General features: G+C 41.8%; 1 protein-coding gene across 9 annotated transcripts in view; it reads left to right on the forward strand.

Moving 5' to 3' along the window:
• Positions 1-9,455, forward strand: part of adgrl2b.1 (adhesion G protein-coupled receptor L2b, tandem duplicate 1) — a 96,702-nt gene extending 87,247 nt beyond the window's left edge. For 3 of the 9 annotated variants that reach the window (XM_088311554.1, XM_088311553.1, XM_088311555.1), the window contains 2 exons: positions 677-802; positions 7,171-9,455. In XM_088311554.1, coding sequence (XP_088167680.1) covers positions 677-802; positions 7,171-8,012 — 968 coding nt within the window. In that variant the 3' untranslated portion in view covers positions 8,013-9,455. Of the gene's footprint in view, positions 1-676; positions 803-5,899; positions 5,954-7,170 lie in introns of all 9 variants that reach the window. The other 6 variants (XM_088311556.1, XM_088311557.1, XM_088311560.1 and 3 more) reach the window with 5 other exon arrangements.
• Positions 9,456-12,332: the final 2,877 nt, after the last annotated feature.

Consider the following 12,332-nt stretch of genomic DNA (forward strand, 5'->3'; position numbering starts at 1 on the left):
TTCCACTTGATGATTTTCTTGACTTCCTGACTGCCATCTTTGGACAATAATGCTCTTCTCTGATGCTGTGGGAGTTCTCCCGAGGACCATCTCTTGTACTGTTTTCCATGAAAATGGCAAAAGAAAAAGCCTACTAGAACAGCCGAGCTCCGTTTGGGGTTAATCAGAGGCACTTTAAATGTTGGCAGGTGTGTTTTGAGTTTGAATTGAATTGAAAACTGTCACATGCGTAATAATAAACTTTGCATTTGAAAGGGGTGTGTAGACTTTTTATTTCTCCAGCGTCTGCATCCAATTTGGTCTTCTTTAGATTTGGCTGGTTTGTGCGTCAACAATGCGGGTGTGCGTGCGCCTTCGAAAGTTTCCGAAAAGGCCGTTCGATGTCAAATCAATCAACGAGCTTTGAGTTTAAAAAGGTTTGTTTGGATTTTTGGGGCGATGTGGCGGTGGAGCGATGGGGGTGCACCAACTTTGACAGGGTGTTGAAGGCTTTTTACGTTTGTTCTACTTTGTAAAATGAATGTAGCCGGACGCTTTGTGGTGATTATTTTGACAGTGGCGTGAGATGAGCGTGCTCGTGATGGCGGGCAATTCGGGTGCGCCACTTTTCTCAGGCCGCCTTCCTTCACTTTTCCCGGAGTGTTCAGACTGACATTTTCTTCTTCTCTTCTTTCAGGCATGAGCGGCAACTACCTCCTCACTAACCCCCTCCTCCGCACCCATGACACTAACCCTTATAACAACCTGCTGGCCGAGACGGTGGTGTGCAACACGCCTTCGCCACCGACCTTTCATTCCCCAGGTGTGCACCTCCTGCCTCCGCCGTCTGTCTGCGCTTTTGATTTGTTTGCAAGCTAACATGTTGAGAGATTGTCGGGAGAAAAATAAAAACATCCAATTCTTAAAACGCTGGTCAACGGCAGATTTGAATCAGAGATGGCTTCATATTTTTGACACCCATTTAATGTCAGGAAAAATCCAACTGTTTTTAACACTAAATTCAGAAATATGAATAAATATCTTACATGTTTTATTATTGTTGTTATTATTATGAGGGCAGATTTGGAATCAGCACAAAAATCCTTTACCTTTCTATTTTTAGTTTACTTGCAAAAAATATTATTATTATTCATTTTTAATAATATAAAATAAACGAACATGTATACAGTCTATTTAATTATATATATTTTTTAAATTAAATAAATCATTTTTAGTCAGAATTTTACCTGAAATATCAGCTAGGATGTTACAAAAATCTATCATTTGACAAGAAAAAAAAAATGTTACAAATGTCATATCAGAATTTCAAGAAGAAAAATCTTTTAAAATTGTATTTAATTACTTATATTTGTCATTTTATGATTTTATTTGTGTATTTTTTATTTTTGTATTTGATATAGCCTGTGGCGCAGAAAAGAAAATCGTTTTACATCTTCCATTTTTATGTTCCAACTTTGACATAATCAGAATCAAGTCACGATGGAAATGTGAGAGATAAAAGAATCTCCAGTCTTTGTGCTGGGCTCGAGCCCACCACTTTTTTTTTTCTTTTTCTTTTTTCTTTTTTAAACAAAGTCTTATTCCGCCGGGAATGAGGCTCTAACCGCGTAGGCCGCCGCTCGTTAGCGGAGCAAAAGAGGAGCGCAAAACGCTGTGAAATCTCATTTTCCAACATCGGCATTCAAGACTTGAGCGCTCAAGCTGACACGACCAGGTTACCCGAGCGAAGCCGCACGTTTCACTTTTTGCGCAGGCGCTAATGCTAACTCGCTAGCTTTGTTGCATTGTCGCGTAAGTTGATTTAAATAAAAAAAGAAATCACCAAATGCGAGCGTTTTTAATTGTAAGTGCTGTGCCAGTTACTTTCAAAATGTCATATCAATGATGTTTCGATGTTCCCAATGTGCAAAGTGCAATAAAAAAAAACATTTTAATTAATTAATTTATCACTATAATGTTTTGAAAAAAAAATAATTCTACCTGTAGTTTAGCCTCACATCAAATGTATAAATATTCCGAAATATATTTCTGTATTACAAAGCGTCTTATATTGAGCCCATATTTGCTCCCAGTGGACGTGGAAGCGCCTTGCACGGCAACAGCCTCACATTTGCGCATGAACGTATGCTTGAATGAACGAGCTTCGGCCGTCATAAGGTGGAGAGAAAGCGCTACAATTAGTGCACTTCATTTACCATTTGTATATTATTTTTATAAAAACCTGACATGCGGGAGAAAAAGGCAGATTTGGAATCAGTGCAAAAAAAAAAACATTTAGAAAAGTTGACTTGGATCTCTGATTTAAAAAAAAAAAAAAAGGATAAAAGTTTGATCGTTAGCTCATCTGGCGGGAGGTCTTTCCCGATCATTTGTGTCACTGATCATCGGTCAGCGGCGAGGAACACTTTGTAACAGTTGTCTTGAGTTTAGTCGATGTTTACTTGTGTCTGCGGTGACCTCATTCCAAGCTGGCGCAGCCGAAGGGGGGAGGGAAAAAAAAAAAAAAAGGGCCAATCAAAGGGAAGAAAAGACGTGCGTGATGCAGCGCGGGCGCACGGTCGTAGCCTTCAGATATTCTCCCCATTTGATGATAAAAGAGAATGGAGAAAAGCAACAGCAGAATGATGAAAGGCCGCCAGTGGCGCAAATGCAAAGTTCAGCTGAACGCAACCTTTATCGTCGGACACTCTTTGGTCATCAATTGTTACCCAATCAAGTAAAAAAACAAACAAAACAAAAAAAAAAACAAGCGTCGCATCCAAAATTCATCCCATCCAGTCAGTGCAGCTTCTTTGAAGAAAATATTTTATTCTCATGTTGATATTCGACCGTCAAAAAGAAGCTGAGCAGCTTAGATATTAAATTTTGTATTGTTTAAATTGTTTTGTGTGACAATTTTTAGCATTTCTTTTCTTCTAATTTTAATATATGCCTTCGGAATTTTTATTTTATTATCATTTAAAAAGTACTTGTCGGTTGTATTTTTTTTGGAATGTTGTAACGTTGCTACCTAAGATCAAATCAGGGCAATAAGTGAGAAGTGTATATGTATATGTATATATATATATGTATATATATGTGTATGTGTATATATATATGTATATATATATATATATGTATATATATATATATATATTTTTTTTTTATGGTTTGTAATTTTTTATGTTTTAACTTTCATTTAAGTTTTCGTGTGTCAAAAGATTTCGCAGAAGTTTTGCAAGCTCAAAGCCAAGGTCACGGTGTGAAAAGTCAAAATGCTACAATGATGTCTCAGTATTGCCTCATAACACCCTCCTTGCTCCTTTTTGCACCATTTTTATTATTTCCAGATGTCTTTGTCCATTTTCTGTACATCGACACTGACTGAGGGGAAAAAAAATAGTTCATTAAATGACCTGAAACTCTTTGACAATCCTTCAGAAAATTCAGGAGATCTGATATCTTTGCTAGCATTAGCCGCCATTTTTGGACAATAGCTGTAGAAAAGCGGAATTTTGTTGTTGTCTGCTAGCTTAAACGGAGACCGTATCGGTTGGATACTTCATCCAAAGACACTCTCATTCTTCTGTAGTATGTTCTTGAGTACTGTCTTCATATTGAGTAACAATGTTTGCCAAAGGAAGCGGATGGAAAGGTCATGACCTCTGACGGGTGAGCGTCACACTATCCCATGCTAGCGCTATAGCAAAATCTTCAACACATAAACGTCGTCTTATGCTTTAGCGCTCATAAATCGAGAACTCGATGTTATTGAATGAAATGACATTCGTTGAAGTAGGAAGGGTTGATTTGGATTAAACATTTCTGTTAGCTGCGGCTTCGCCTCGCCTCTGGAGGAACGTTCGCCACATTTACGGCCGTATTTATGAGTCCATCAAGGAGCAGGCTAACATATGCAGGGCGGTTTTCCTGGAAACACGAATGACACTTTCCCCAAGTAGGAAAGTCGCGGCGGGAGGAGTGAGCTTCTTTTCACATTTAGCCTGCTATAATCGTTACATTTAGCGCCTTAGGGAGGAAAAAAAAAACTAAAGAAGTCAGAGCGACATGTCTTATGAGTGTGTTAATATTAAGTAATGTTCGGCAGATGTTCCTCCTCGCAAACATCTTGGATGAATTTTCCTACTGGAGTGATTCCCAGAGTGCAGCTGTCACGCGTCCACTCGGATTCAGTTGCCATCTTTGCTTGGTCACTTCTGCGCCAAATCTACAAAAATCTCAGCGGACAAAATCTGTTTGTGCATCGACGCAAATATCGGAGATGTGTCCAATAATCTCCTGACCTTTTTTTCACCCCGGTGCTCCTTTTTTTTTTTTCCTTTGTCATCTTTCGAAGAAATCTCTTTCATGTTCACCAACTGTCATCTTTTCATATTTTTGTTGGATTTCTTTTTTTTCTTTTTTTTTTTCCTCTCCCCGTGCCACTAAAATGTCAGCTCGCCGCAAAAAGCCTCGTCGCGTAGCCAGCTCATAAAATCCTCTCGTGAAATCAAAGTACATCAAACGAGAGCGAGCGTATGAAGGTTAGCGCAAGTGCTCGGCAAAACAGCAGCCGCAGCAACAAACAAAACACTCCAGCTCGCCTTCTCAAGGTCGGGAAAAAAGTGCCGGAAGGTTTATTTGGCGTGTATGGTCGTTAGACGGCTCACTGAACAGTCGTCACCGACGCGCATACGTCAAATGAAAAGCTCACTCAGAACACTTGGAACAAAGCGCAACTTTGGTTTGTGGCATTGATTGTCTTTCGGCATTTTTTTTTTTTTTATTGGAGTTTCATTCGTTTTATTTTACGATATATAATAATTAATAAATTCTGAAGTTGGACATGTGAGCTGAGCTGGTGATCGGCCGTTCTCGAAGCCATGAGCAACTGTGATGTCATTTTTAGTCGCCGGCAAGTGACAAAATGGCCGCCACCTGAGATGGATAAAATTTGTTGCTCAAGTTATATTCCACAAACGCAATATTAACTCATTCACTACCGGCCGAGTAAAAAAAAAAAATGCATCTTTGACGTCTTTAGCCGTCAATGGCAGTAAAAAATTAACTTCCCCTTCAACAAAATAGTTTTTTTTCATTTTATTTTGTTTATTTATTTTTTTTAATTATTTTTGTGTTATTGGAAAATTTAATAAAAAACTAAATGCTCATTTTGTACCAAAAAAATCATATAAATGATTCATATAAATCATATCAATTTTTTTTTTAATTCAGGTAGATCGACCATCATTTAACTCTTCTTCCATAGCAAAGTAAATAAAGTTTTAAAAAGTAATATGCATAATAATCCTGATGTTATTACAGCTCCAATTAGGTTAAAAAAAATTTGTTTTAAATCATGCGTTTTGTAGTGTAAAAAGGAGCTGTCTTAAATTGAAGAAAAAATCAAATGATACGTTTGTTAAAGTGGCAACTACTGGAATGCTCTTTGTCATGTTTTTTTACGACGTCCGAATGACGACGCAAGACTACGCTAAGCCGTATAAATGTGCAGCTGGAAAAGCTTTCCAAATGGATCTTGGAAGTGCTTAAATTTGACATTGGAAAAAGCCGAATGGGCGCGCGCGTGCACGTGTCTTCGAAAAAGCAAGTAAAAAGTCATGTGTCAATCAAAAGTGAGGGTTGGGAGGTTGGAATAATTGAAGCTAGCAGACGTTTGCTTGCCGCTGAGCTTTGTCCTTCACCTGCTGAGTTCACCATTCAGTCGTCCTTGCTTTTGTCCTCCTCCAAAAGTGTCCCACGCGCACAAAAAGAAAAAATCCCAACAAAGCAAAATGATTATCTTTTTATTCGAAGGACACGAGCCGACTGAATCCCGCACACTTTCCACTTTTTTTTTTCTTGCTGCTGCAATTTTGAAAACCGGTGTTTCTGTTTCCCCACTTTTTTTGCACATCAGCTGTGCTCAGGGCAGAAAGCCTGAGCAGACACACTTGATGTGAGTGGTGGCCAAGTGAGTCATTGCACCGTGCCCGTGTGTGTGTGTGTGTGTGTGTTTATTGTGGAGGGGAGCGCGCACAGAGGTGGCGGCCCATCTGTGTTCCACATCGCTCGTTTTTTTTTTGTCTTCTTTTAACGGGTGCAATGTTTTATTCATTGTTCATGTTCAAGACGCTTGTGCTTTTTCTTTTTCGCTTTCCTTTTTTTTCCCAGTGTGTCTGTGGCTGCTTTTGTGTGCTGCTGTGTTGTTCGCTTACTGCTGCTCGTGCTCGACTTGGCTGATCCTTTTTGTGTTTCTTCACATCTTGCCGTCTCTCCTCATGACGCCGATATTGTTCGGGATCAGCTTGTAGGCTGCGTCCACAAACACATGGGTATTTTTATTGAATTTTTAAAAAAGGGGGGGGGGGGCATGGGTAAGTCAATTAGTTTGGGAAAAAGAATTAATTTTCCGAAAGTGCCGTGCCACTCAATTGCGTCCAATATGATTTTAACGTCTTCATGAAACATTCGCTTAAATTGTTTTAATGAGCTGCCATTTTGCAGCCTTCCTGGTATATTTTGTGGAGTTAGGAACTAAAAACTGAAAAAAAAAGTTCATTCAGTTATATTAAAATGAAAAAAAGAATGAAAATTGCATAGTACTTTGCAAAAGTCAACCCTACCTTTGTTTTTTTTTTTTCTTCACAGCACTGTCGCATATAATTCTTCATTTATGCCTTCAATTTTATCTTGTTTCGTCAGATTTGGAAGTGTTTTGCAATGATCAATTTTCCTCATTTTTATTTGAAGTGTTATTGTATTTATGTTCTTTGTTCCGTGAGATTTTTGCAAAGCTTCTCAAAGACCCGGTGGAATTCCGTGACTTGATCAGACGTTTTTTTTTTTTTTTTAACTCAAGTCACAAAGTTTTTTTTCTTTTCTTGGTGGAGACTTTCTTTCAACTTGCGCATTTTTGGGGGGAGGGGGTTTGCAGCGCCACTTGTAAATAGCAAATGGGATGAATTTGCTATTTCCTTTTTTTTTTTTTTTTAATATATGTACATAGTTAAATTTAAAGTGCTTTTCAAAAATACCCTTGCGTTTGTGGACATCGCATTCGATTGTCTCTCGCCAAAATTGCGTCCTCATGAAATGAGCAATCTCGAGTCCACGTGGATGGCGCATTCGCGTTGGGATCGAAAGACGGCAAAATGTCATCTGACGTGTTCCGTCTGTCATTTGCTGCAGGACAGCAGTCTCTGAGCAACAGCAGGGACATCAGCGCCATGGACACCCTCCCCCTCAACGGCAACTTCAACAACAGCTACTCCCTGCGAGACGACGACTATGAAGCCGTCGGCGTGCGCGCCCCCCCGCCCGACATGGGGGGCCTCAACCTGGACGACGCCGCCTTTGAGAAGATGATCATATCCGAGATCGTGCACAACAACCTGCGGCCCCGCGCCGTCCCCAGAGGCCGCGGCGACGGCCAGCGTGATAGAGACCCGGCGCCGGCATCGCGGACCCGAGCGGCCGCGGACCGCGGCGGCGGCGGCGGCGGAAGCGGCAGCGAGGACGACGCCATCGAGGCGGATCACGTCGAGGCGTCGTCCCCGCAGAGAGGAAGTGGGCGGGAAGGCCACGTGCCCCTGGAGCTGCTCCTGCACCCCCACCACAAGGAGGCGCTGGAGGCCCCCCTCCTGCCTCAAAGGACTCACTCGCTCCTCTACAACGCCCAAAAAGCGCCCAAGCCGCTGGAGGGCCAAGCGGAGACGGTGACGCCGGGGGACGACGCGAGCAACAACAACAGAGACTCGCTCTACACCAGCATGCCCAACCTGAGGGACTCGCCCTCCGCTTCACCGTACCCCCCCGAGGACGAAGAAGAGGACGAGCTCTCCCCGTCCGCCCGGAGCGACGGCGAGGACGCGTACCATAAAAGCATGCCCGAGCTGGGGGACGCGCCCCCGCTTTCCTACTACCACATAAACCGAGTGCCCAGTAACGGCTGCGTCCCCCCGGCGCCGCCCGCCACCCAAGAGGGCGACGCCTCCGGCGACGGACAAATGCAAATCATCACCAGCCTCTGAGCTGGAACCCGAGCGGGCGGCTTTTTGGGGTCGATGTCAGGTGAGCCGCTGAGCCCGGCTCCGCACTCCACAAGCGCCCCCGAGTTGGGGCCTCGTTGGGTGGGTAAAGGAATGATTCAGTGACTTTTTTTTTGACACTTAAAGACGTTCTTGTGAGGCCCGAATGTGGACTGTGAACACCTCGTTGTCAGACTGTTTAAGGCCCACGTTTCAAGATATGTGAAATCTTAAAAGATTGTTTATTGCTCAACGGTCGTTTTCCAGTTTTGATCCAACTTTGTGTGCCGATAATCTCGACACAGAACACCACACGCACGTAAATCTTCTGCTCCACTGTTCTAGAATCCAGTCCTCCGTGACAGAATTCTCTCGAGATCAATTTTGATCTCACAAAAAATGTTGCATTGATTTTAAAAATTTTTTTTTTCCTGAATGTTATCGAAGGGCACGAGGCGGGAAAGTTGGAGAAGGATGATGTTGGTCAATAAAGTCTGGCGTTGGAAACTACTTCTTGCCATCTGGCAAACGCGTTGATACAAAATATCACATCTGGCGGGACGTGAATTTTTTTATTTTTTTTTATGGGCGCATCCTTGTCCACTTCTCGATTGGCTACATTCTGTCCCACGTCACAGTTCGCAGAGTCAACAACAAATTTTAATCAGAGATGGCTTTATGTGGCCCTAAATGTATTTTCGGCTCTGATTTAAAACATGGCTTTCCTTTTTTTTTTTCTAGCACATCATTCTTTGGACGATTTTTGTTTGAGATTGCGCAATACGGATTTTTCCATGCACCAATTGCTCAACCTAACCCTTAATAAATCATTCTATTTATATATTACATAATATTGAAATTATATTATTATTATGAAGAGATGATGTGCTCCAGAAAAAAAAACGAGGGCATATTTATAATCTCGTAAAATTTACTTTGCATCTCAAATTGGTATTATTCAAACACGTTGAAATATTCAAGCTCCAACGCGTCTCGGATCCTATTTTCGACACATCTCCGATCCCAAACCCGACTTTTTCCAGACCAACTCCCGTTTCTCCGCGATTGTAAAGTAATGAAAAGACCAATTCAAACTCAGGCCTACTATTTTCTCTATTGCACAATTAACTGTTGTCAAAGTAAAGGCTAAAGAATTTATATTTTGCTGTACCGCTAGTGTAAAAGGTAAGGAAAATGTTTTAAAAAAAAATATTTTAAAAAAACTTACAAAAAAAAAGAAAATAAAAGACAACCATTCCGTAGTTAACCGTTCTTCCATGTTAATAGAACTCTTCATGTAAGGTGAATCGAAAATGGAGGAAATGTGCTTTTGTTCTCTCACACTTCACTTGTATGATCAAAAAATGAAGAAAAAAATGCGTATTTGGCGAGAGATACGAATCCATATGTTCACATCTGTGCTTGTCAAGTGCTTTTTGCTTTCATGGAAAATTTGCTTTCACTCTTGGACGGAAACGTGTCACCGGGACTTTTTGCTTTTTGCCGACACTTTTCTTTCTTTTTCGCTTGTTAATTTATTAACGGAACTATTCGGTTTGAAAAAAAAAAAAAAACGTGTTCGTTTGTTGCGGCACTGATTCGGTTCAGGTTATTTCTTTTGTAAGAACCCATTGTCAGCTGATATTTAATTCAACTCCTGTTTGATATCAATTAAATGTGAATTTTTTTCCTTGTTCACAAATGTCCCGACGCTTATTTTGCTCACAAATTCTGTCTTCTATGTCCTGAATCTGAAACCTGCCGAAAGAAAAGACATTTGTCTTTGTATTGTGCAACCGATGAAGGTTTGCGGGAGCTAACAGAAGTACGTGCATTCGGATCCTTTAAAATCGGAATACGTGGCGCCATGTAAACCCGTTTTTTTTTTTTTCAGGAGAGCGCAGGTAGCAAATCCAGGTGCCATGATAATACTTTTATCTCTTATTTTATCTCTTGCCATCACAGGTGGAACCGAACAAAAGTCTTTGACGTGCCGTCTTGCAATCAATCGCCGCGGCAACATACAAGTGTGGCGTGAACGTAATCGATGCCTCTTAATATATGAACGCTGACAACATTTTCAAATGATGCGTTTTGATTTTGTCAACATCAGAGACGTGACGCCAAGTCAATCATTGTCGTTTACTCGACGGCTCCCAAATGACAAATTATCAGCACAGATACGTTGCGATTTATTACTCACACTGCCATGCAACGAGCAGGCTTCAATTTCACCGTCGCCATGTCTGCCGCCTTTCAATCTCGCCGCTCAACTTTCAATGACCAGTCAAATTGCGTTTTATCAAATCCCGATTTGATTGCAAATGTAATTCATCGTACAGCCCTGATGGATACGCTCGTTTCAAAAATGCATTTAGATTTAGTTTGCCATCGCGACCTTTCTCTGCATCATCTCGAGAAGTCGACCCAACCTTAGCCGTTGTCAAGCCCGCAAGGTTCCTCCTCTCCCTGTTGGACCCGTACTGTGAACTTACATGGCGGACGTCGCTGAGGTGGACTGTGTGCTGACCCGGGCGGCCACTGCGTAGAAACACCGCCCCCCCCCCCCTCCCCTTGGCATTTCGATGCATGATTGATGCAATCAAGCGCATCCCGAGCGTCGAAAAGAAAATATATTGCCGTATCTTTCGTGGCCAGATGCGCACAGCGGAGCCAATTTGTGAACCCCCTCCAAGGTGTCTTGTTGCCGTGTTTGATTAATGAAGCATCGAGCAGACACAGAGCTGCATTACGGTATCATTTATTTGTTTCTGTCCAACAACACAAATCCATCAGTCATTTGTTTTCCTCATCAAACCCCGGAGGGAAATAAGTGTCTCTTTATGCGCTAAGTGCTCGGCTGCGTTCATTGCGATTCGCTAACTAGCTCTCTTTATTCGGCTTTATACAGCTAGTTACGCGGCGGATCGTTAGCAAATTTTTTTATTTTTTTTACTTGGGAAACCATAAGCGAGCCGCCAAGAGTGGTCCGAAATAGTAATGATACTGTGGGAGCCCAAAACAATGAACTGAAACTTGCAAGTAATTTCCCACAGGATGAACTGGGAAAAATGAAGCAGACGTCTGATTAGCAGCCAAGAAAATTGTTTTAAGGCCGTGGAGTGCTGGCGAGAACGTGGATCAAAATGACCCCAAATGGGTCTTAGTCTGCCATTCTTGCTCTATTATTGCGCAATATTCAGTCATTTAACAGGGATGGATTTAATGATCTAGATCGTATCTGCATATACACTAAATGGGCAGTAAAGGTAAGTGAAGGGAAATGACAAACGCTAATAGACGAACATAACTGTAGTCACACCAGTCCAAAAAATGTAGAAGAAAAAAAACAAAAGTTGCTCTAGAGTCTAGACATATAAATTGCAATCTGGGGGGAATTTTAATTTGCAAAAACCGAGACAGAGCGGGAAATTTTTAGCCCGACAACAGTTAAAGCGTTCCAGGACACGTTCATTTACCCCACTGTACTTCGTCCGTCAAGCCGCAAGCAATTTCCTCTGAGCAGGTAAACTGTCGGAATCTTACTGAGCCACAATCGAGTCCTTGTCAAAGTTTTTCCGGTGTATGGAGCGGGAACAGCTTGACTTTGCGCTACTGCGGGCGTCGTTATGGCTTCCGGATAGCGGAATTTCCGTTATAAGGAATCGATGGTTAAGGTAATATAGTCGCAGAAAATTTAATGCGTACGTTTTTTTTTTCCGGGCGAGGGAATTTCCGTTTGACAGAGGTCCGTAGGTGGGAATACTTACTGTATCTTGTTTGGCAAGAGGTGGTAAGTGTATTTTATTGTGGTTTCTTTCTACAAGGCAATGTACTGCATACGGCTAACTAGCTAGCTAAAGTGCTGTTAGTTTTGAAAAGTTTTCCCTGCCTTTCACACTGTATTCCCCCCACCCCAAAAATAAATAGTGACTGCCAATAGCTTTTTTTTCTTTTTTTTTTTTTAAAATGAGGGTCATTTTACAGTTTGGTCAGAAAGTCATTAGCGTATGGCGTAAAAGCTAGCACGAAAGCACATCTTTCAGCTGCTGTGGCTCCCAATGACCACACAAGAGCTCAGCGGGAGCTCTTGCTATGTGCACATGTTGCGGCCGGTGCGTTTTATGAGTTTTGATGTCAAGAGACCAGCGCAGAGGCCAAAGATGCAGACGTGCGAGTCGTCCGTGGCCCTCTGCCTCCTTGCGAAAGCTTTTTATTCGCTTATAAGACACATTCACCTTGTTCTAAAGTGTAGAGACCCCTCACAAAAAGGCTTTGTTTTGTGTGATGTCATTTTCATAAAGGCTGAGGACAGCGTTTGCA

This window comes from Idiotropiscis lumnitzeri, chromosome 12 (genome assembly GCF_059441095.1).
Source record: "Idiotropiscis lumnitzeri isolate Australia: NSW breed Sydney's pygmy pipehorse chromosome 12, RoL_Ilum_1.0, whole genome shotgun sequence".
Classification (NCBI taxonomy): domain Eukaryota; kingdom Metazoa; phylum Chordata; class Actinopteri; order Syngnathiformes; family Syngnathidae; genus Idiotropiscis; species Idiotropiscis lumnitzeri.